Source organism: Xiphophorus couchianus, chromosome 4 (genome assembly GCF_001444195.1).
Source record: "Xiphophorus couchianus chromosome 4, X_couchianus-1.0, whole genome shotgun sequence".
NCBI classification, from domain to species: Eukaryota; Metazoa; Chordata; class Actinopteri; order Cyprinodontiformes; family Poeciliidae; genus Xiphophorus; species Xiphophorus couchianus.
In genome coordinates, this window is record NC_040231.1 from 142,621 (window position 1) to 167,076 (window position 24,456).

A 24,456-nucleotide genomic window follows, 5' to 3' on the forward strand; every position below is an offset into this window, starting at 1 on the left:
CCAACATGGCTCCTCTATTAACCCTTTAATGTTCTTACCAGCGTTGCTCTGAGCAGCAGCTCCTATAATGAGCTCAGCAGCTGTTTGCTAATTGCTGCTGGCTAGTCTGAAGGAGCTGAGTGGGGGAGGAGCTGCGCCTGGAAGGCGGGGCTAGGTCCACCCAGGTGTTTTACCGCGGGGCGGTGGAGGCCATTTCCCCTCAGACATCCATTTTACTTTAGCTGCATGTCAGGGGAAGTTACCTGGACCTCTGCCACGTGGAGCGCAGGTTCGCCCGCGTCTTAGCGTACCTGACCCAGCATGTGTGAGTAGAAAGGTGTGTTTTCGTTCAGCTTTGGTCAACTTTGGTTTTGGCGCTTTTGAAAGTTTGCAATGGGCTCCCACTCGCTGAGCTAGCGATGTGGCTTGGCGTGCGCTGCGTTGTGCTCAGGTGAAGGCTTCAGCTGCAAAACGAGTTCAGAGAGCTGAGATAGACGAGTCTCCATAGCGGGGGTGGTGTCGTTGGAGGGGCCCTTAGATAATCACAGGGGAAACACTGACGACCTTTGACTTGTCCATGCTAACAGCCTGCTAATGTTCCATCTCTCCACAGAGAAATAATGTTCATATAACGTTACTCAAATTAAACCATTATTTTAGACCTGACCGGAATATGAATAGTTGAGGGTTTACCTGTGGGTGCAATGAACCTTAATATGAGTTTAATAGGAAAATAAACTGGTTGATGAAATTAGTTTATTGAGAGCCATCTGTGGGATCCAGACTCACCTGTCCGACTCTGCTGTGTCTTCTGGACCTGCTTCTCAGCGTCCTGGTCCCGCGTGGCGCTGAGCCGCAGTGGGACAGCGTTGTTCAGGTAGCTAATGGTCGCGAGCAGAGCCTTGGTGTGAAGCAGGAAGTCCAGAGAGGAAACTTCCACCTGGAACAGCAAAACCAAGTGTAACACCTGGATACCGACCGGCACCTGCCTGGAAACCGTGAAGCACTAAAACCCACCTTCAGCATCTGCTCCGTGTTGCTGAACAGAGTCTGGAAACTGGGACCGTTGGGGTCGGCCTGCAGCGACACAGAGCAGTCAGAACCTGTTACAGAGTGTTAGCTCCTCCCACCTAGCTGTTAGCTAGGGGAGCCCTTTGCTCCTCCCACAGTAAATCACTCCAAGCACACCTGAGGGATGGTCAGCTCACCTTGATGAACTCCACCTTCAGCAGGTTGGAGTCCTGCTGCTGGGAGGAGCTGATGAGGTGGAGAGGAGCGCTGCCCCCTGAAAGGTCAAACAACAAACACACCAGATTCAACCAACGCTGAGACAGTGAGCCGCTTCACAAGAGCCAGAGCCAAAGATCCGGTTCTGGACCCGGACTCTTCTGGGCTCCAAGCTGAGGAAGGTCAGCAGCTCCAGACATTCAGGCGAGACGGATGTGGGGGCGTGCCCGACACGATCGGGACTTTAACTGAGCCGTAGAGGGTGAGGTCAAAGGTCACACCCAGGTGTGCTGGGAGAAGAATCTTTCTGTCCAACAGGACCCAAAGCAGAACCGGGTCAGAACCTCCGGAACAAACAGCTTCATGATGTTTAGAGAACCATACACAGTCGTCTTGTTCCGAACCGGCCGAAGAAACAATCGGGTCGGCCAAAACCAAACCGAGATCTCGTCTTTGTTCCAACCTTGCATCATGAAACTGAGAGGAACTTTATTTTCTCTGCTTTGATATTTCGGCTCCAACTTCACTTCAGGCAGAAAGGTCCAAAAGGTTTACTCAATGTCCGGAAAAAAAATCTGAACTTTTGTTGAACTTAGTCAGTAAGAACCAGAACCTGTCGGTACCAGCCAGAACCTGCCGGTACCAGCAAGAACCTGCCGGAACCAGCGGGTACCAGCCAGAACCTGCCGGTACCAGCCAGAACCAGCCAGAACCAGCCGGTACCAGCCAGTACCAGCCAGAACCTGCCGGTACCAGCCAGTACCAGCCAGAACCAGCCGGTACCAGCCGGTACCAGCCAGTACCTGCCAGAACCATCCAGGATCTGCCAGAACCTGCTGCGTCGGCAGGCAGCAGCTCAGCTCACCTGGAACATCACGGTAGTCGACGGCAACGCGCCGCAGGTAAGCGGTGACGCTCTGATCGAAGCTTCGCATTTTCCCCTCGGCTCCGAGTTGGGAGACATTGAAGGACAGAACTGTCTTCTCCTGGTCCTCCTGCCGGGTCAGCTCCAGCAGAACCTGAAGACACGAGGTCAGAGGTCACCCCACGCCGACCCCATCAGCCACCTCAGCCCAACCACCCAGCAGCACCAGCTGACCTCTCTGAGCTCGAACTGGAAGTGAACGTTGACGAGTTCCTCCTCAGCCGACCGCTGGAGATCCGTCAGCTTCTCACCGCCGTCGTCTTCAGAGTCTGGAGGACAGACGGACAGTTGGTGAGATGGCGTCCTGTCCAGGTCCAGGGTCGGAGCGAAGCAGCAGCTCACCTGTCTCGAAGGCGTCCAGGAAGGCGGGGCCGAGACTCTGAGCCAGAGGACGCGTCGTCGCCAACGGCAACGCCTGAGATGTCTCAATCAGAAGCTACTTTAGATATTTGTTCAGTTTTGTGTCACATATATGAATAGTTATTTCTGTTTCCCTGAATGTTTTTTCTCATCTAAACTCTTTCTTCTCCTCCAGTTTTCATGTTAATAATTTTAGAAATCACAGTTTCACAAACAGCTGCAGTGAATGATGCACTGGGGGTTCAGGGATTGGACTAGGACAGCTGACCTTCTCAGTGGGGGTGGAAGGAGCCGAGCCGGCCGTGGGCAGCGGGACGCTCTCCACCAGATCCACGACGTTCTGGATCTTCCGGTCTGAGATTCTGACATGCATGAGCGGCAGCTCGCCAGACACCTTGAACCTGCGCACAGGAAACGGCTTCAGCATCGGAGCCGGGCAGCGAGGCGGGGTCGGGGGTCATACCTGGGCATGCGGACGTCCTTTTCCACCATGCACTTGGCCAGGTGCAGCGTGAGGTCCATGGGCCGCAGGATGTGCTGCGCCGAGGAACTCTGCAGCCGTGCCGTCTTCCAGGCCTCTCCTGAAAGCGGTTTGCTGCCTCAGATCATCTGCATCAACTGAATCTGAAGCTGACCTGCTGTGTGACCTCTGACCTGACTTGCTGTAAAGCAGCTGGACCCTCCTCAGCTCCACGTCGTACCGCTCATAGGCTCGATCCATGATCTCCTCCAGAGACGAGGAGGACGATGAACTCCGACTGCTCTGGTCCACGCTGTACAGCTGCAACACATCCCGGGTCTCTCAGCAAGAATGGAGCGTTTGGTTTGGACCAAACGGCCCTGAACTCTGACTAAAGATGTTTAAAACTCAGGAAACATGGAGACATTTCAACAAATTCAGAGGCAAACCAAGCTGACCTGGAAGCTACCGAAGTCCACGATCAGCAGGTCTGACTCGCTACTGTAAAAGCCGGACTTTGGTACGATCAGGTACGACGGCTTCAGGTCGATCTTCAGATCCAGGACCTTCCGTGTTTCAATGATGTGAGACAAACCTGCAAAGACCAGAACCAAGCACAGACTGACTGTGGGCCCAGCTGCTCTGATCCAGCGTCTTGGTGCCGGTCTCACCTGCAGCCGTCTTCTCTTTGATCTCCTCCAGTTTGGACAGCGTGGCCGACGTCAGGACCTCCAGGTCCACGCCTTTCCCCGTCTTGAAGAAGTCCACCATACTGTTGACAGTCACCTGGAGGATGTAGTGGAAAATTTGAAGGTTACCATGATTATGAGTAAAACAATGCATAACAGTATAGTGCATGTGCTCATGGGACAGTCTTCTTAAGCTGTTTCTCTGGCCTCCGTATTACAATAAAGTTTTTAAATCGTTTCTTTGCCTGCACCTCATGACGTCCTTGAATGTTCAATTTCCCTTATAAAAGAAGATGCGTATGCTTGCAATCTGTTTAGCAACCAAGTAGATTACCAAACTCCCTCAGAATCTGGCAACACTGAAAAACATTTGAATAAATGCTGATTAAGATTATAGAAATTCTTCCTCTGGTTCTCTGGTTTTTGCTCACAAAACTCAACTTCACATTTATTATGACATCTATAAAGAAAGACTAGGTAACTATCACTCAACACTAAAACATGCAAGGGAAGCTTTCTTGGCAGATGTCATAAAAACATGAACAAAGCTCCAGCTTTATCTGCAACAGTCCACAGAATCACAAACCCTCCAGTGACTGAAACTCCTGAACTTCAATCTGACGCCTGCAACAAGTTTTCCAGATTCTTTTCAGAGAAAATTCAGAAAATCTGAGGATTAATTCAAATAGTAACTCTTGGCTCTAATCAGGCTTTGAAACCAGCAGTTATCAAACCTCTGATAAAATCACTACTGCAGAATTACAGGCTGACCTCTGACCTCTGACTCAACAGCAGTTACTGAAAAAGCTTCAACAGTTAAACAGCTTCCTAACTAAACCAGCCGCTTTGACTCCTTCCAGTCTGGTTTCCATGGTTACCACAGCCCGGAGACTGCCCTAGTCAAAGGGTTCAATGACATCCATATAAACACAGACAGTGGGAGAACCACAGAGCTGGTTCTGGTTCTGTTGGATCTCAGTGTCGATCATTTTACTGAACCGACCGGAGAGTCGGGTCGGACTCTCCGGTCCAGAACTCAATTGGTTTGAATCTGACATGAAGAACTGGAATTTCTCTGTTTCAACTGGAAACTTCTCATCAGAGGTCAAAGGTCGCATGTGGGGTTCCCCAAGGTTCAACCCTAGGATCCTCTGATTCAATATCTATAAGCTCCCACTGGCTCAGGTTATAACAGGAAATAATATCAGTTACCATAACTACACTGATGACACAGCTCTACGTTATGATGTCACCAGGTGACCTTTGACCCCATCCAGTCACTGAATAAATGCTGAGAACAGATCAATCTGTGGATGAGACAAAACTTTCTCCAGCTGAACAGAAACTGAAGATATTATCTAGAACAATCTAGAGTTACAGATCTAGAGCTTTAGATCTAGAGTTACTGAGCTAGAGTAGAGCTGTCCAACAAATCAATCCTCCAGCTGCAGCTGATCCAGAATGCTGCTGCTGGAGTTCTGACCAGAACCAGGAGGGTAGAGACATAAACCCAGTTCTCCAGAACCTCCACTGGCTCCCTGTAGCTCAGAGGATAAACTTTAAATCGTGTTAGTTTATAAATCACTGAACGGATCAGAACCACAACACATTAAAGATCTGCTGCTGCTGCTGCTGCTGGATCAACCTTCTTGACCCCTCAGGTTCTGGTTCTGGTTCTGCTCTGCATCCAGAACCAGAACCAAATGAGGAGAAACAGCTTTCAGCATCTATGCACCACAAATCTGGAACAAACTTACAAGAAACTGTAAAACAGCTGAAACACTGACTTCCTTTGAATCTGGACTAAAAACCAGCTGGTTAGAGTTTTATTTGAAATGTAATCAATGAATTTAATGATGACATTTGACCTAATGTAACATTTTAATAGTTGATTCTATGTTGCATGACTTTGTGTTTTTGTGTTTGTTATGATGTAAAGCTCTTTGAAATGCCTTGCTGCTGAAATGTGCTGTACAGATAGAATCTGATTGAGTGATTGATAATAGTCAGAGGCCAGCTGACCGCGTCGTAGATGATCTCCACTGGCTGGGAGTGGATCTTCAGCAGCTGGTCTCCAGAACTCTCCTCAGGGTTCAACTCAAACACCACGGTGAGCAGCGATGATGAAGAATCTCCCACGGAGGCGATGAGCGAGGGGACGGCGCCCCGCTGCTTCAGCCCTGTGACGTACCAGTGCTCCAGCGCCGCCTCCACTCTGCAAGAGGAAGCAGCTGGTGTGAGTCTGGCTGAGGCGGGCCAGAGGGTTCCACAGGAAACACTCCCACCTGAACGCCTGCGCTCCGGGTCTCTGGGATATCCTGGTGCTCAGGTTGACCATCTGAATGTTGAGGATCTCCGGGACGTCGCACTGCTCTCTGATGGTCACTGACGTTCTGAGCAGCTGGAAGGTGATAATGGCACCGACGTACTGAAACACAGAAGGCCGGGTTACTGGGTCACCTTAGGACAACGTTTCACTTTATTAAGGTTCTAATCCCTGAGGATGAGGTCGGGCTTTGACTAGGCTATTGTAATACCATGATCCTATTCTCGTTTAGCCATTCTGTTCTAGATCTGCTGCTGTGTTTGGATGCTGGTTCTGTTCAGTATGCAGTTTGGACCGAGCTTCAGCTGCTGGTCAGATGAACTCACACCGGACTCTAGAAAACTTTGGTCCAGAGAGGAGGTCCCTGTCTGCTCAGAAACAGCCATCACTCCTCCACCACCATGCATCAGACCATGAGGAGTCACTGTTGACCTGCTATCTGGATTCCTCAAGATTTCTAGTTTGTTCTCATCTGTCCATAGGACATTGTCCCAGAAGTCTCGTTATCCACCAAGAAGCAGCTTCATTAACCTCAATCCGGCGGCCATTTTCAATCTACCATAAAAGAAAAAGCTTTCTCTTTCAACGCTGATACAGAATTCCTCTGCCTGTCCTGTAATGGACATCAACATTTTTCAAACAAACTCTCTAGAGCAGTGGTTCTCAAACTTTTTTCAGTGATGTACCCCCTTAAAAATATATTTTGAGTCAAGTACCCCCTGACACGGGCAAAACATTTTTGGAATTAAAAAGAGGTACAGTGCTGTAAAATCACTGTCTGATTTATTAAAGCCAAACAACTTATATCAGTGAACCTGACAAATACATCCATATTGCAAACATTGCTTGGTTAAACAAAAAAGAAAAACAGAAGACGGTGACCACCAGGAAGATATAAAACCAGTCAAACCGTTTTATTTTAAAGGATTTTGAAACTAAATACTGAATATAAAATTCAGTGCATGAACACACATTTATATTTTATCGAACTTTTTACAAAATAATTTTTATGAGGAGCCTACTGATTTTTTAAAGATATTTTGAAAAGCTTCATGTACCCCCTGCAGTACCTCCACGTACCCCCAGGGGTACGCGTACCCCCATTTGAGAACCACTGCTCTAGAGCATAGGTGTCAAACTCTGGCCCGCGGGCCAAATTTGGCCCGCAGTGTAATTATATTTGGCCCGCAAGGCAATTTCAAATTAATATTAGAGCCGGCCCGCCGGTATTATACGGTGCAACGCTGTGATGCCGCATTCACCGCTTATACTACAAATCCCATAATGCTCTGCTGTTTTTTGGCGCATCAATCAGGACAGAGGCAGACACGCCTCCTCCTCTGTGTCAGTAGCACTTATGGTAGCGGACATGGGTGGTGATCCGTCTTCTTGCGCACTCCTTGGGTGAAAGCCCCGGCGCACCCCGCACCTTTGTTCGATAATGAACGTTTCCTGAGCTCAAACTCTGAGCCCCGACATTGATGAACTGGCATCCAAGAAAAGATGCCAGGTATCTGGCTTGGCTGCATCAGAGTAGATCAGTGTGTCGCAAAATGAGCAATAAATACGTTTTCTATGCACCTTTTCTTGTTGCTCCAAGGCCTGAATTGTTTATTCAAAGTTTATTTAATGATTTATTCATAGTTGTTATGTTATTTTATTTTCAAATTTATTAGCCTGTGTACGAAGCAAATTTTGACATTTACCTCAGAAAGGAGGCTTTCAATTTTTATTAAGATTTTATTTTATATGCCATTTATATGTTTTATTATTATTATTAGCAACTCAATTTTGCACACCTGCACTTTTAAGTTATATAAGCCTTGCTTGTTCAATATTTATTGTTAAATCAAAACTTGTTTGGGTCCATATTAAAAGATTCATTTGTTCAACCTTGGCCCGCGGCTTTGTTCAATTTAAAATTTTGGCCCACTGTGTATTTGAGTTTGACACCCCTGCTCTAGAGAGTCTCTACCTGTCAGATTCTCTACCTGTCAGAGTCTCTACCTGTCAGATTCTCTACCTGTCAGAGTCTCTACCTGTCAGAGTCTCTACCTGTCAGAGTCTCTACCTGTCAGAGTCTCTACCTGTCAGATTCTCTACCTGTCAGAGTCTCTACCTGTCAGAGTCTCTACCTCAGATTCTCTTCCTGTCAGATTCTCTACCTCAGATTCTCTTCCTGTCAGATTCTCTACCTATCAGAGTCTCTACCTGTCAGAGTCTCTACCTGTCAGATTCTCTACCTGTCAGATTCTCTACCTGTCAGAGTCTCTACCTGTCAGAGTCTCTACCTGTCAGAGTCTCTACCTGTCAGAGTCTCTACCTCAGATTCTCTTCCTGTCAGATTCTCTACCTATCAGAGTCTCTTCCTGTCAGAGTCTCTACCTATCAGAGTCTCTACCTGTCAGAGTCTCTACCTGTCAGAGTCTCTACCTGTCAGAGTCTCTACCTGTCAGAGTCTCTACCTGTCGGATACTCTACCTGTCGGATTCTCTACCTGTCGGATTCTCTACCTGTCAGAGTCTCTACCTGTCAGATTCTCTACCTGTCAGAGTCTCTACCTGTCAGAGTCTCTACCTGTCAGAGTCTCTACCTGTCAGAGTCTCTACCTGTCAGAGTCTCTACCTCAGATTCTCTTCCTGTCAGATTCTCTACCTGTCAGAGTCTCTACCTCAGATTCTCTTCCTGTCAGATTCTCTACCTATCAGAGTCTCTTCCTATCAGAGTCTCTACCTGTCAGAGTCTCTACCTGTCAGAGTCTCTACCTGTCAGAGTCTCTACCTGTCAGAGTCTCTACCTCAGATTCTCTACCTGTCGGATACTCTACCTGTCGGATTCTCTACCTGTCGGATTCTCTACCTGTCGGATTCTCTACCTGTCGGATTCTCTACCTGTCAGATTCTCTACCTGTCAGAGTCTCTACCTGTCAGAGTCTCTACCTGTCAGAGTCTCTACCTGTCAGAGTCTCTACCTGTCAGAGTCTCTACCTGTCAGAGTCTCTACCTGGTAGAGAGTCTACCTGTTTGGGTAAAGCCAGGTTGTGCGAGCTGCCGCTGTAGCCAATAGCTGTGTAGAGTTTTTCCTTCTCCTCTGCCGTCATCAGCTGGTCCAGACCCGAAGCTGAAACAGAACTTGCCGGTTCATAACCAAATCTTGGGTCTCTCCAGTAGGTCCAAATCAGCTCTTACTCTCAGGCTCCTTGCCCTCCTCCTGCTCCTCTTTCTTAGCCTTCCTCCCAAACCAGCCACTGAAAAAGCCTCCTCCTTGTTTCTGGCCTCCGGCTTTCTTCCCAGCCAACTTCTGGCCCGACCGGATCACCTGCAGGAGCAGAACCCTGAAGTCAAGCCAGGCCTGTGAGAACACACATCATCACCTTCATTTCTACAAGATCACCTCCATCTGGGCTTGCTGACGGGCCAGAGTGATGTTGAACACGTCCAGGGTTTTCTCCAGATCCTGAAGCACAGCAGAGACCAGTTTCAGTCAGTGTCTTTTATTACTATTTTTACTTATTGTTATTTCAGCTTCTTTTTTATTTATTATAAGATTCAGCAGATCTAATTATTACTCATTTAATTTTCCTCTAATTTCAATCATAACCTGTGTCCTTTGGAATCATTTCATTTTTAATGGCTAAATTTCTTTTGAATATTGCTGTAAAGTCAATGAATCAACGCAGGAGACTGTCGCCCCCTGCTGGGGCTCCAAGTCAATAACTTTCTTAGAACCTTTTTAAATGACTTTAAAAACAATAATCTGTTTCATAACTAGGATCAATTGGAATGGATGCTGGAGTGAATTGAAAGGAATTTTTGTAAAGAGCCTCAAGATGACTTTTGTTGTGACTTGACCCTTTACAAATAAAACTTAATTAATGGAACAGATTAATTACAACAGTCTGCTGAAAATCTGCAGATAAGAACTAAATATTAACTCCGGAACTAAAACAGCTTTTTCCAAATAGTTCTAAGCATTTAATTTATTCTAGTTTCAAATTTATTTAATTTATTTGTAAACATTTAATTTTTAACCTCTAACATGCAACTACACAAATTCAGAAAAATTTGTTACTTTTACCATTTTTGTGTCAGAAACACTAAATTTCTATTAACATATAATATATGCAGCTATATTTGATACAATTGTCAAAAATAACTGGTTATTTTGTTTTAAGGTATATATGATCTTCAGCTCAATTTATATTCAGTAATCATCCTAATAAATGTTGTGTTTGCAAACATTTTCAATTTAAAGATTTTTAAATAAGTTTGTATTTATGAACAAAATACTTAACAGATAAATAACTTTTTTTTTTAAATACCAAATTTTGACTCTTGTAAGTCAGTTCTGTTGACAAGATGATAAAACATCAGTATCATCAGCAAACAGAAGAACATCCAACAATTTTAATACATTACAAATACCAGTTAAAAAAAGATTTAGAAAAAATAAAACAGGCTAAAGGCTGAAAGTACAAGAAATAACCCTAAAAACATTTATACAGAACATTTCAGGACACGTTGACCAACATCTTGAGAAAAACATCTTGATTTATCCAATAAAAGTCTGAAATGGCAAAAGATCATTTCATGTGAGTATGAGACGCTGGGATGGGCTTCCTGAAGGTCCCACCTCAAGTTTCCATTTCTGCTTCAGGAAACCCAACCAGCTGAACTCAACTCCACCGGTTCAGATGAGATGGAGGGGGGGAAGTTTTCTCACACAACATTTAACCCAACCCTTACTGTTTCCTCACCTGGATCTGCTTCTCAGTGTCTGGCCCTGGCTTGTTCTGGCTCAGCAGCTTGCTCTTGTAGGCAGCCTTGTAGACCTTCAGACTCTCCCGGTGCTGCTGAATCTTGGACCAGGACCACATGTGGCTGAGGCGTCGGATGTGGACCTCCATGATGCTGTTGAAAGTGTATCTCCACCTGAAGGTAGCAGGAGACCACAATGTAAACGGTCTGGTCCTGGTTTTATCTGGGTCTGAGCTTATGGAGCAGGACAGCAAACCCACCAGACTTTGGCGTTCTTACTGACAGGAACATCTGGCCTGAACTTCCTGTAAGGGGCGCTCTTTGCCATTAGATCAATGGACTCCAGTAGCTCCACCATGCTCAGGTACTGTGGAGGACAGACAGGTAAAGGTAGTCTCACCTGTGCCCACCTGATCCATCCAGCAGGCTGTGTCTTGCCTCACCTGAGGTTTGGTCATCTCGATGCCAATGTTCTGGACCTCCAGCTGCAGCTTCATCTTCGGAGACTTTAGCTCTGCCTCTGCATTCGGGTTGATGCACATTTTAGCCGAAGCGAAGATCGGCTTGAAGACTAGACAGAGAAGAAGAGTGACCAGCAGCTCCGACTGTCAAGGACTTGACAGATCACCCTAACCCTGACAGTACGTTCAGTTTTTCATCAACCCCATATGAAATGATGGTCACACTTTCATTCATCATTATAAAGCAGAAAGACTACGATCCACTGTGACCCACTATGATCCAATATGATCCCTTATGATCCATTGTGACTTTCTTGCTTAAATGGATTTTAAATGAACTGAGTCAATCCGGAGTTCTGATTGCCTGAAAAGCAAAAATCTTATTCTAGTCTGTTTTCTGGGTACGTAGTAAATAAATTCTAAAACTGAATTAAAATCAGCTGAAACTAAGAAGACTTATACACACACACACACACACACATGTTTTCGTGGCTATCTTTGTTGTTTCTGTTATGTCAAACTTTGTTTCATTTCAATCGATCAAGCAATCAATTTTAGCTATAAAGCACCCTTCATGTTGGAGGCAGCTCGCTGAAACACATAATAAAGGGTATTTCTGACCTGGGTTTGAACCACCCAGGGTCACAGTCTGCAGGTGCAAATACCAGAGTTGTGAAGTAAAGTGAAACTGGTGGGATTCTCCCATCATTGTAAGAGGGCTGGTGGATATTAAAAGCAACATACTTTTACCTTTTCTTCACTTCCCTGGACTAGCCAGGAGAGTCATAGCTATATTCTTTACTTAATTTCTTAATAATAATCAGAATGCATTTTGAATCTTGATTTACTCAGTGTTTCACCTTAGATAAGATTTATTTATTTCCTTAAAACTTCCATTCGTTTCTGCAGCCCATGGGGGTGGGAAACACTTTTAGTGTTTCCATGGAGATGGAGGGAAAGATTTCCAATCAGGTTGTTCATCAACACTTTTAGATGGAAACTCTGTGAAACTCTGAGCTCTTTGTCATTTCCTGGACAATCTGGACTGCAGAGCAGCTAAAGCTGCAGGTTAATAGATTCATCCAGGGAGACACTTGAAACATACTGCTACCACCACAAACCCTTAGTTTAGGGTTCAAAGGTCATAAGGCCACCAGCTTACATCACAAAGAGTCAACATTTATTAATCAAAGACCTGAACTCACTGTACTGATAGTGAGGCAGCTGCTGGTCTTTGCTGCTGATCTCTGACCTCAACTGGTCCTGCAAAGGAGAGCAGGATCAACCGGGGGACAGGAGGCTCCGAGTCCAAAAATAAACAGAAATGAGCTTCATCAGATCAACACAGACATGCAGGGCTGGACTGACCACAATGTCCTGCCAAGAGCTCCGGTAGTACATGGGACTGTTGACGTTCCAGTAGGCGCAGAGACTGTCCAGACGGCCCAGCTGGGGACAGAGACAGCGGGGCAGCAGGTATTTATTAGTACACAGGGTTTCAGCAGCAAGGCAGCTTTACACCAAAAAATACATAATAACCAATTATGAAACAACAACTGTTATGTGCTTTGGGCACTTTATAATTATTTTTGTCTATTTTTCCTGAGTTTTTTAATATATTTTGGAGTTTGGATCATTTCTTATTTTGGTAATTGATTTGATTAAGCTGTGTCGTTGTTGGTCACCCTTTAAATAGGCTGAATTTTGACGAGTGTGTAAGTGCGTGTAGACCCGCCCTTCCGCTCGCGCCACCGCCACCGGGGATGCGTTCTGCCGCTGCGCCAGCGAAACCAGTGGCTGAAGAGCCATGGTGGGCTCACGCCATGCGCTAGTTTTTATTAGCCATTGTTTGCTTTTTTTCGTTGACCGCTTGTCCTATTTTTGTTTCTTTCTTTTGCAGTAGGTTCTTTCTGAGGGTATTTTACTCTTTTTTTTCTTCACAGAAAATCAAAGCAGCTGAACCAAAAGAAAATTCCAAGATTTTAAAATTAGTTAAATCTTTTAAAATAAAAGAATATTTGAACCTTTACTCTTGCATCCGTGTCCTTAAATATGTTGTGCCCTTTTGGATGTAACAACACTAAATATTGCATTTTGTCAAATGCCATCATCAATCATGACTGATCCAAGAAAAAACTCAGGCGCAATGTGATGACGGTTTAATGAGACGGGAGTACGAGTTACAAAGCACAGGAAACAGGAACATGAGGAACGCAACAGTACAACCAGGCAGCGGCTGACTGACGATGAGCAGCTGCAATGCTGGTGAGTTGAGAACTGGAGGCTTATTAGTAACAGGCTGCAGCTCAGAGATCAGACCACAACGGTCGACTGAGGAGGGAGAGAGAGAATGGCACAAGGAATAGGACAGGGGATCAAGAAAAATAAAAGTGAAGTAAAGAACTAAACACAGGATGTAAAAAGGACAACAGAAAAGGCTGAACAAATCATAAAAGGAATGAACTCTGTCAGGGAGATATGATAACCGCAGAACAAATCCAAAACTCAGATGCTGAACAAACTGAGAGAATAAACTAGGCTGGGAGGAAACAATGAAAATGACAAAATCTGAAGTCTTCAACTGCACAGGATATGACATCATCAAAATCATTGTCAAATGTGTTGCTCAATGTTCCATTTACTACAAATCAAAGCAGCTCTAACAGCTGGTTTTAGTCTGGATTTAAAGCAACTCAGTGTTTCGGCTGTTGTGCAGTTTTCTAGAAGTTTGTCCAGATTTGTGTTCATAAAAGCTGAATGCTGCTTTTCCATGTTTGGATGCAGAGCAGAACCAGAACCAGAACCTGAGAGGTCTGAAGGTTGATCCAGCAGATCTTTAATGAAAACATGAAGAGTTTCTCTGATCTGAGACTTTAGTCTCTAGTCCTGGAAATGTTCTGCAGCTGCTAGAAGGTCCACTGTGGAACCCAAGGCTTTATGTGGCTCTGGAGGGTCAGGGCAGAGGTCAGAGGTCAGCCTGATCTCTGGTTTACAGCTGGAAGAACTGAAGCTGACTCTAGATCTATAACTCTAGATCATACCTCTTTAGGTCCAAAGATAATAACTTCAGAAAGTTTTTGCACATCCACACACATTTCTCTGTTCTCAGCATCTGTTCAGTGATTGGATGGGGTCAAAGGTCACCTAGTAACATCATAATGTAGAACTGTATATCATCTGCGTCGTCATGGTAACTGATCTTACTTCCTGTTATAAGCTGAAGCAGTGGGAGTATATAGTTATTAAATAAGAGGAGTCCTATGATTGAACCTAGGACTCCTCTTGTGACCTCTGACCTCTTCGATGAGAACTTTCATATTGAAACAAAGAAATCCCAGTTCTATGTCATCCCTACTGACTGCTTCAAGCACTGAATGATCCTTCTTGAGCATGAGCAGGTCGAGTGTAAATCACAACAAAGTCGCCTGTGACCTGCCAGGTGACTCTATAGTCACATGAGACCCGGCGCTCAATCCCTTTTATTCTTCTTGTGCGCAGGTGTGCTGAGTGCAGTGTGGCTGTGTGAGGCTGGTTACTTCTGTGTTTACCACTCTTCTCTTCTCTTCTGCTTGTTGCTAGTAGCTTTGTGTTTGGTCAGAGCTGCGGTTAAGCCTCGCCCTCCAGGAACTGCACCAGCTACTTTTCACCTTTTTACCAGATCTGCAGTTCTTTCTGCAACGACTGGTATGTTTTGTTCTTCTTTTTTATAGTAGTGTACTGTTCGCTTTAATTTGCCAGGGGCTCTGGGTCTGACTCCATTGCAACCCAGGAGGAGGGGGGGGGGTCTGTGACAGCCACAATTCAAACGGCTCTTGCCCGTTTACAGACTGGTGTTCCTCAGGCCTAGTCTGCGGCTTCTAGCACCTTCTGTAGGTGCAGTACATCTGTGGCTGCTTTTGTGGTTCTTCCCTCGGAGGATTATATATGGAACTGCATGCCTGTTGGTCAGACACCAAGGTGTTATCATGTCTGACAACGGATGGCAGGGCCATGCAGGAGGCACCCAGTGTTAGCTGGGGGCAGATGCCAGCTGTGGAACCGAGTATTGCCTCTCTTATTATCCCGCCTGGTGAGGCTTTACGGCCCAATGCCCATTGTCCATGCCCTCAGTCTCGTATTTCTGATGACCTTCTCTGCCAGGCCTAAACTCTGGCGCCCCTATGGGTCGGATTGGAAACTCTCTCTCCCATTTAATGCTGGCCCTGTCCTCCTCTTTGGAATCTGTTCCACTGGACCATTCCACCCAAAGCCCGGTTGATGCATCTCTGCAGGCTTTTGCTCTTATGACAAGGGAGCTGGGATACACACTCTCTACACTGATTCACACTCGCCACCAGGTGTGGTTGGCGCAGTCGCCACTTACTGAGCCTTGTACCAAAACTCTCCACTTCTTGTCGTTTTGGGAGACGTTTATTTTCATGAAAGCTTTGCCCCATTGGAGGTTTCTTTATTGTGCTTTCCAAGGGAAGCATTTCGAGGTCAGGGTCCACCCGTTCAGACTTTCGCTGTCACTTGGGGTGCCGTTGAACATTAGACGCCATGCGGCCTCCTGGAAATCACCTAGTACCTTTGCTTGGATTTACAGGGTGAATGTGGCTACGCCTCATTCCCTTCATCACATTGAGGGAGGTGGTGTAGTGGTTGTTCCATGGATGTTGCAGATTCCTTGTGATCTTGTTTACATGAGTCATCCAGTTCTTTAACAAACCCCTCCGGCGGTCAGTAGGGATGACATAGAACGAGAGTTACTGCTGTAACTGCGGTTCTATGAATCCCGGATGTCCCCCAGAGTTCTTGATCCCTTGGAATCCTTGCTTTTCGTGAGAAAGTTGAGGGATTGAGCGCGGGGTGTCATGTGACTATATAGAGTCACGTGAGTCACCAACAGGTGACTTTATTGTGATTAACTCTCGACTTCTCGACGCATGATCATTCAGTGATTGAAGCACCGCCTCTGGCAGTCATCCGAGATTCATAGAACCACAGTTACGACAATAACTCTTATTCTTTAGACCGGAACCAATCCAGAACAGTTCTGAACTATTCTGGACTGTTCCAGAATAGTCCAGAACTGTTCTGGAACTGGTTCCAGTTCTGGTCCGACTGGAACCAGAACTGGAATCAGTTCAAGTCAGACCCAGCTCTCCAGTCGCTTCAATAGCAGATCAACGGTCTCTTTTTTTCCCCCCAGCTGTGTTAGCATCAACAATCATAAAGGTCAGCAGAGACCAAGTGGAGCATCTCACCTTATAGATGATCTTTGCAGCTTCATTCAGAATGCACAGCTTCCAGTTCTCATCAGTCGTCTGAAGGTAGAAGAACATGAGCCGTCAGCAGAGGCAGCGGGACGTCAGGCTGAGGGTGTGTGTGTGTGTGTGTGTGTGTGTACCTGCAGGCTGAGCTCTGACAGTGTTACTCCCATCGATAGGGGGCGCTGTGGATCTGACAGCTGAAAAACATTAATGAAGCTGAGAGTCAAGCAGAGCTTCAGGAGACAGAACCAGAAGTGGGATTGGACAGGGCCGGACCAGAACTCACGTCATCCTCGTAGCGCAGGTGGATGCTGCTGATCTTCACCTGCAGGTTCTTGATCACCTGAGTGGCGAGTTTCTCCATGAACGTGTCCTTCTTGTCCTCCTGAGGTTTATCTGAAACAAGCAGAGACGGTCAGGAACCGGGTCGGCTCCCTCTGGATATCACCAGATCTGACGTCTCTTCTCAAAAGATCTTCGTCTCTTTAAGGAGAAACATGAACTCACCTGCTTTGTGTTCGTGTCGCTTCAGTTTCTTTAAAACTTTTTTGTGCTTTTTGGGTTTTTTACGTCCTTTTGGGACTTTGGCAGCGTTAAAGACAGAACAGCCATTAGAGAGAGAAAAGCTGGAAACAGAGAGACAGCAGGAAGCAGAAGAACCAGAAGCTTTGGACCTGATGGACTGAATGAGCAGAGACACCAATGTGACTTTGGGCTTCAGAAACCAGCCTCTGGAGCTCTGGCAGTGATGCTGCCATGGACCCAATAAAGCCCAAACCACTGACTGGTCCCTGGTCCAAACCCTGGAGACAGCTGTCTCCTGTGTGTCTCTTTGTGTCTCAGTGTGTCTGTATGTCTCAGGGTGTGTTACCATTGAGCTGCTCCTTGTAAACAACGCTCTCCAGACCGAACAGCAGATCTCCGGTCTGAGACGCTGACAGCAAATGCAGCATGAACAGGACAGAGAGAGAGTTAGTGAGTAAACCTGCAGACTCATGCAGCAAGGATGGGTACTGAATTCTGCACTTTTATTGGTAGCGATTGAATTCTGCCGATACTACCAAGTACCTATTCACATAAAATCAAACGGTACCATGTTTCAGTATCCGAGCGCATCATTGTGACCGTATCGAGGAAGAGTGGGGGATTTTCCATGCTTGTCCTGAAAGCAGCATAGCAGCGCAAGGACGTAATGACGTCAGCAGCCGCTAGTTCAGTAAACAAAGTAAGCATAGGCGGTAGAAAATGCTAAAAGGTATGGCTCCACTTTTCAAAATGTGATGCAAATTATGCTTGTTGAAATATTTGCAACATAAAGCACAAGGCCAGCAGTGGAAACACATCTGGTTTGAGAAAGAAACTGGTTAAGCACAAGATTTTTCTTAAGGATGAAGATTTTCGACAGCCTCAGACCTACAACTCCTGCGTTAGCCTCCGTTAGCTCGCAGACTCTTCATCTGTAGCCAAGCAACACAGACCAACAAATGTTTAATAGATTTGGTGATGGCGACAAACTGCAACATTTACGATGCAAGTGAGGAGAAATGGAAACTAGGAATACATGGAGCTGGATTTTAATTTGTGCAATAAGACAAAACACTCCGTTTATTACTTTGTATAAATTTGTCAAACAGCCGTGATGTTACAATATAAAGACGTTGTCTTGATCCATTGTCTTCCCAGAGATAGACAGGACTAACAACCATGCACACACACACTCACTCACACACCAGGGAGAGTTTATACAGACCAGTTAACCTAACAGTCATGTTTTTGGCCGGAGAACCCGGACAGAACCCACCACGCACAGGAAGAACATGCAACCCAGAACCCAGAACCTTCTTACTGCAAGGCAACAGTGCAGCTCCTGTTGTCTTGATATATTTATAAAATTTTATATATTGAAAAATAAATATGCTAACAAAAATAGCACTTATTATTAAAAAGCAACATGCACTAAAGTACTGAAAGCTGGTACCGTTGAGTACCGACACCGATTCCCAAGTACCAGAAATTGGTACCGAATTGATTTAAGTGTCAAAGGTTCCCATCCGGAGCCTCAGACTCGCTGTGGGCGACCACTGGGCAGGACCTGCTAGTCATAATGACCTGTTCTTGTTCTGTTCTTCTGTTATTGTGGGAGCCAATCGCAGCCTTCCTGGCTCAGCCAATCGCAGCCTTCCTGGCTCAGCCAATCGCAGCCTTCCTGGCTGAGCCAATCGCAGCCTTCCTGGCTGAGCCAATCGCAGCCTTCCTGGCTCAGCCAATCGCAGCCTTCCTGGCTCAGCCAATCGCAGCCTTCCTGGCTCAGCCAATCGCAGCCTTCCTGGCTGAGCCAATCGCAGCCTTCCTGGCTGAGCCAATCGCAGCCTTCCTGGCTCAGCCAATCGCAGCCTTCCTGGCTGAGCCAATCGCAGCCTTCCTGGCTGAGCCAATCGCAGCCTTCCTGGCTGAGCCAATCGCAGCCTTCCTGGCTCAGCCAATCGCAGCCTTCCTGGCTGAGCCAATCTAAGCCTTTTGAGCAGCAGCTGAAAGCAACAATGAAGAGAAAGAGGAGAAAAGCCAAAGACAGCAGCAGATTGGGGTCGGTCTCACCTCTTCGTGTGGCGCTCTGCAGCGCCTCCTCGATGCGCTGCAGCTCCCTCTGCTTCGCCTCCTGCTGGTAGCGCTCCTCCTTCGCTGCATCGTACTTTATCGCTGGGGAAGACAAAAGGCTTTGTTGAACATGAGAAGGCAACTGGATGGACCTGCAGAAACGACGCTGATTAACCCCCAGAAGAAGAATCACTAGCAGCTAAAAACACAAGCAGGTCTAAACAGCAGCAAACCAGACGTTCTGGCAGAAACTCCTCCAGTCCAACTGGTTTCACTGGATCTGTTCTCTCTGCAGCCGACTGTTGCAAGGAGTCAAGGTTGATAACTGGGATCAGTTGGAATGCATATGTGATGGAGATGAAATGATTTCTTTGTAAAGCGACTTGAGACAATATTTGTTGTGAATTGGCGCTTTATATGCAACGTGAACCAGCTGATGGACCTCTGGTGTACTCCTGGTTCTGAGGAAAACCGGTTCAACCCAGAGTCCAGACCCAGCTGCCCCCAGATCAGCCAGCAGCAGAATGGAGTCCAGCGTCCGGTACCGAGTCCAGACCGGTCCGTCTGAGGAGAGGCTGCTCTTCTATGGGTCATTAGCAGTTTGAGTTAGAAATTAAATGAGACGGCACCATATTGGTGAATCTATATAATGTTGAGAAATGTTGTGATGACAATATCAGCTGTGATATCTGGCTGGTTTCTTCCTCGGTGTGACCTTCAGCGTTTAGAGGAAGGTCAGCAGATTCTCCTACTATATAAATGTTGGATCAGCACAACAAATATGACTTCAGAACTCTTCAAATATATTTTCCAGCAATCGCTGCACTCCCTACAGTCCTTTGCAATCTAAATATTGCGATGATCATATATTTGCAATATGTGATCAGCCCTAAACCAGACACCGGTACCGGGTCTGGACCGGTCCGCCTGACGAGCAGAAAGTTGCTTTCTGTGGCTCATTTAAATTCATCAAGTTGATGTTCGAAAATCATTTGCTGTCTGCTCAAAATAAAAAACAGATTTCTTCAGTTTTATGAACAGAAACCTGCTGAAAACAAGACTTGCAGCCCTAAGGTCCACAGAACTGGAAACCCAAAACACAACCTGATGAACAGGATCTGAAGCTTCAAAATAAAAGCCTCTCAGGCTTTATTTCAAAGCCAGGTGTGTTTCCTTATAGAGGTCGACCGCTTACCGTTATAAGGAGACGTTTTCAGCTGAGACTGAGCTAGAACACACACACACACACACACACACACCATTATGTTCAGCATGCTGTCAGCCATCTGAACACATGTTTTATTCTGATGCGTTTGTGGCTTGGGGAGAACCGGACTCGGATCAGAAGCATTTGGAGGACGGTTTCTGTTCTGACTTACTGGCTCCAGGAACGACCAACAGGTAGAGACCGTCCAGCGTGGCCACCACCGCGTCGCCGTACAGGTTCTTCCAGGGGATCTTCAACGTCAGCTTGCCTGAACCAGACAAGATGGAGAGTTAGCTGAGATCACAGCAGAATCCACGTTCTCATCAGAACCTAGTGGAGAACCGAGCAACGCGGCTTCAACACGCCATGAAACATTTCAGTAACTCTGGGCTGACGGAGCCTGGAGAAACCTGGAGGAGCCTGGAGAAACCTGGAGGAGCCTTTGTAACCCTTCTATGTTATGTTGTAACCCTGTTCCACCTGAAAATGCCTGAAGGTGTGAGTTGGTGTGGTAGAAACTCGCAGCTTCGGATCAAGCTGTGGACTCAACGGCTGTTCCACTGCATGAACAAATTGAAGGAACCAGGAAGGTGGAATAGTTTCTAAGATGAACAAAAGTTGCAGGCAGAATTGATCTATTTAATAGAAATAATTAATTTAAAGAATCCAGCTGTTTAACCATTTAAGGAGTCGCTAAATGCATCAGAATATCTCTTTAGCCAACAGTCCAGCATGGTGGAGGAAACAGGATGTTAATTTTGCCCTTCAATCTAAAAGTATTAAAACAGAAACAAAAATTAGGTTCAATACTCACCAATCTGTCCAGCTTTTACTTTGAAGGGAACATCAAACTCGCTCTGAAACATAAACAAAGTCAGTTAGGGTCTGGGCCTGAAGGGCCCCATGAGGTTCTGAGCCGCTCTGAGCCGCCACCAGCTCATGTGACCTGCTGCTAGCTGCAGGGATGATGATGATGATGATGATGATGGCCTATCATCAGTTTGCTTAAGGCAAGTAGCAGCAACACAAAGATGCTGCTTTTCAAAATAAAAGCAGCCTTGAGGAAGCAGGACCAGAAGACTTACCAGAGCGTTTTCCTTCACCCTCAGGTTCTCCAGAACTACATTTCCTGCAGAAACACAGAGAACAGAATCAACCAGGTTCTGGTCACAGTTTGTCAGCTAGCAGAACTTTGTGTGAAAACAACAACGAGCATCAGCAACTGAAGACCAGCAGCAACTGAAGACCAGCAGCAACTGAAGACCAGCAGCAACTGAAGACCAGCAGCAACTGAAGACCAGCAGCAACTGAAGACAAACAGCAACTGAAGACCAGCAGCAACTGAAGACCAGCAGCAACTGAAGACCAGCAGCAACTGAAGACCAGCAGCAACTGAAGACAAACAGCAACTGAAGACCAGCAGCAACTGAAGACCAGCAGCAACTGAAGACCAGCAGCAACTGAAGACCAGCAGCAACTGAAGACCAGCAGCAACTGAAGACCAGCAGCAACTGAAGACCAGCAGCAACTGAAGACCAGCAGCAACTGAAGACAAACAGCAACTGAAGACCAGCAGCAACTGAAGACCAGCAGCAACTGAAGACCAGCAGCAACTGAAGACCAGCAGCAACTGAAGACCAGCAGCAACTGAAGACAAACAGCAACTGAAGACCAGCAGCAACTGAAGACCAGCAGCAACTGAAGACAAACAGCAACTGAAGACCAGCAGCAACTGAAGACAAACAGCAACTGAAGACCAGCAGCAACTGAAGACCAGCAGCAACTGAAGACCAGCAGCAACTGAAGACCAGCAGCAACTGAAGACCAGCAGCAACTGAAGACCAGCAGCAACTGAAGACAAACAGCAACTGAAGACCAGCAGCAACTGAAGACCAGCAGCAACTGAAGACAAACAGCAACTGAAGACCAGCAGCAACTGAAGACCAGCAGCCTCTCCGTAATGAACCGCCATCAGCTCAGCAATGCAGGTATTGATGAACCTGATCACATCCGCAGGAGAAGCTGCTGGTTCTTCTTCAGGGGATTTTCATCAATACTGACAGTTGAATGCAGATTGGTGGAGCCTCCCAGGTGATTCATCAGGTGAAGGAATGCAGGCAGACCGGCAGGTGAGGCTGGAGAGACGCGTCAGTGTGCAGACCTGTTGGCCTGATTTTAAGCTTCATGTTCACTAATTCAGCTGTGAGGACAAGAATCTTTTAATCTATTATTTGCTTTTATTACTTATTTTTATTTACTAATGTTTTTTAGGGCCAACTTATACCCCTAAACATTTTACCAAGATCTTTTCAACAAAAACTGAACCAAACAGCAAACCGAGAAGATTCAGGGCTCCATGCTGAGCAGAGCTGCAGGTGGAGCTGCAGGTGGAGCTGCAGGTGGAGCTGTTCGTCTGCAGCGTTTACAATGCCAGGGTTTGAAAACATCAGCAGTGACCTCAGAACAGTAACTATTGCAGCCCATGAACCTGAGGAGGGTCAAAGGTCATCTCCAGACCATCTGGAGTCCATTATCTTCCAGAGAGAAAAACTTCCCAGAAGTCCCAGCAGATTCAAAGGTCAAAGGTCAGAGCACGAAGCTCAGAGAAATGAGCAGTAACCCCAGAGCTCCAGCTCAGACTGTACAAGCCTTCTTTAGCAGGTTAAAGGTTAAAGGTCTTATTTCGAAATGAAACACAGCACCATGTGTGATAACCTCAAACCAGCTGTAAAGCACAGTGGTGGAGGGTAATGATGTGGGTCCAGTCAGGCAGAAACCAGCACAGTGCCCCATCCAGCTGGGTCAGCCCCATTTCCAGACCTTTGGACCCTCAGCCAGGACTTCATAATGAATGAATGAATGAATGGATGAACATTATTAATCCCAGAGGGGAAACAACCCGTCCAAAACAAAAACTTCAGAGGATGGCGCCACACACACACACACACACACACACACACACACACACACACACGCTGAGGGGTAATCATCAGTTATTTTTATCAGCATTAAACACACTGAACAAATTAACATAATGGTGTGTGTGTGTGTGTGTGCGTGTGTGTGTGTGTGTGTGTGTGTGTGTGTGTGTGCTGATAAGCTGCACTATGACGCGTTGCAGACTGCAACATGAACGTGCTCCACCCAGATCTGATCCGGGATCAGTCGGTCCGCCTGCACAGGTGCATGCAGTTGGTGGGTCACTAGTTTTTGTTTCCCGGCTGCTCCGTTAAATCCATGAAGCCCAGTGAAGCGCAGGTTTTCAGTCCAGACTTCTTTCCAATAACATAAAACCCGGTTCTTACCGGAAGTTACACCTGAAAACCCGGTTCGGTTCGGGTCCAGGTTGGTCAGACTTTAATTCGGGGTACATTTGAGTTGCTGTCAGTAAATATGATCAATAATCCGTTCAAGTATAGTGGTAGAGTCGCTGTCGTTTCCGGGATTAACGGAGGATCTGCTCAATAAAGTTTAGATTCCAGCAGAAATACGAGGGATCTGTGTTTTAAATTAAAGCCGAATTAAAGGCTGGATCAAACAAACAACCATCTGCCTAACTTATTAATAGCATGGCGAATGCATGCAGTGAATAGTAATATTAACGTGTTTCTCTGTTAGCTGTGAGCTAGCAGGACTCACCTCCCCAGATCCCGATCTTCAGCTGAGACTTGTCCAGGTTCTCCACGTAGTCCCCGATGTACCTGTTCAGGAGGTCGCTGACCAGAGACTCGAACACCATGGCTGGAAGCTGCTGACGGACCCGCCGAGGGTCGCGGGCTGTCTGCACCTGACTTCCGGGCTGCGAGGATCGATTCGATCTGGGATCTACAGGCGCTGTCTGCAGGCGTGTGTGTCTGTGGAGAGAGAGGCTGGTCAGTCAGGTGACGTTGAGTCAGGAGGAACTGGGAGGATCTCCGCCATGTTTCTTCTTCTTCTTCTTCTTTTCCTTTTTTATGGCGGTTGGCAAACAACTTTTAGATGTGCATTACCGCCATCTACTGGAATGGAGTGTGGATCGGGACGCTAACTATATACACCCCCCTCAAAACAAAACAAAACAATAAAATAAAAAAATAAATAAATAAAATAAAATAAAAATAAAAATAATAATAATAATAAAATAACAACACTTAAATCTTTTCTATCAATTTTGTTTTCTTAAGATAATTAATTAAATAACTTATATCTTTAGAATTAGAAATTTTTCCCAATATATCT

General features: G+C 46.2%; 1 protein-coding gene across 9 annotated transcripts in view; it reads right to left on the reverse strand.

Annotated features, from left to right (window-relative positions):
- Positions 1–24,133, reverse strand: part of vps13c (vacuolar protein sorting 13 homolog C) — a 67,665-nt gene extending 43,532 nt beyond the window's left edge. For 5 of the 9 annotated variants that reach the window (XM_028014836.1, XM_028014834.1, XM_028014835.1 and 2 more), the window contains exons 1-31: positions 23,878–24,132; positions 21,324–21,367; positions 21,053–21,095; positions 20,411–20,506; positions 19,032–19,133; positions 17,308–17,370; positions 16,944–17,018; positions 16,723–16,832; positions 16,574–16,633; positions 16,431–16,490; positions 12,553–12,633; positions 12,390–12,447; positions 11,167–11,294; positions 10,984–11,090; positions 10,723–10,897; positions 9,360–9,422; positions 9,155–9,284; positions 8,986–9,086; positions 5,926–6,068; positions 5,663–5,855; positions 3,623–3,737; positions 3,410–3,546; positions 3,146–3,272; positions 2,955–3,072; positions 2,760–2,892; positions 2,474–2,546; positions 2,306–2,400; positions 2,072–2,225; positions 1,188–1,264; positions 997–1,056; positions 769–919 (exon numbers count right to left, since the gene is read on the reverse strand). In XM_028014836.1, coding sequence (XP_027870637.1) covers positions 769–919; positions 997–1,056; positions 1,188–1,264; positions 2,072–2,225; positions 2,306–2,400; positions 2,474–2,546; positions 2,760–2,892; positions 2,955–3,072; positions 3,146–3,272; positions 3,410–3,546; positions 3,623–3,737; positions 5,663–5,855; positions 5,926–6,068; positions 8,986–9,086; positions 9,155–9,284; positions 9,360–9,422; positions 10,723–10,897; positions 10,984–11,090; positions 11,167–11,294; positions 12,390–12,447; positions 12,553–12,633; positions 16,431–16,490; positions 16,574–16,633; positions 16,723–16,832; positions 16,944–17,018; positions 17,308–17,370; positions 19,032–19,133; positions 20,411–20,506; positions 21,053–21,095; positions 21,324–21,367; positions 23,878–23,977 — 3,172 coding nt within the window. In that variant the 5' untranslated portion in view covers positions 23,978–24,132. Of the gene's footprint in view, positions 1–768; positions 920–996; positions 1,057–1,187; positions 1,265–2,071; positions 2,226–2,305; positions 2,401–2,473; positions 2,547–2,759; positions 2,893–2,954; positions 3,073–3,145; positions 3,273–3,409; positions 3,547–3,622; positions 3,738–5,662; positions 5,856–5,925; positions 6,069–8,985; positions 9,087–9,154; positions 9,285–9,359; positions 9,423–10,722; positions 10,898–10,983; positions 11,091–11,166; positions 11,295–12,389; positions 12,448–12,552; positions 12,634–16,430; positions 16,491–16,573; positions 16,634–16,722; positions 16,833–16,943; positions 17,019–17,307; positions 17,371–19,031; positions 19,134–20,410; positions 20,507–21,052; positions 21,096–21,323; positions 21,368–23,877 lie in introns of all 9 variants that reach the window. The other 4 variants (XM_028014839.1, XM_028014840.1, XM_028014837.1 and 1 more) reach the window with 3 other exon arrangements.
- Positions 24,134–24,456: the final 323 nt, after the last annotated feature.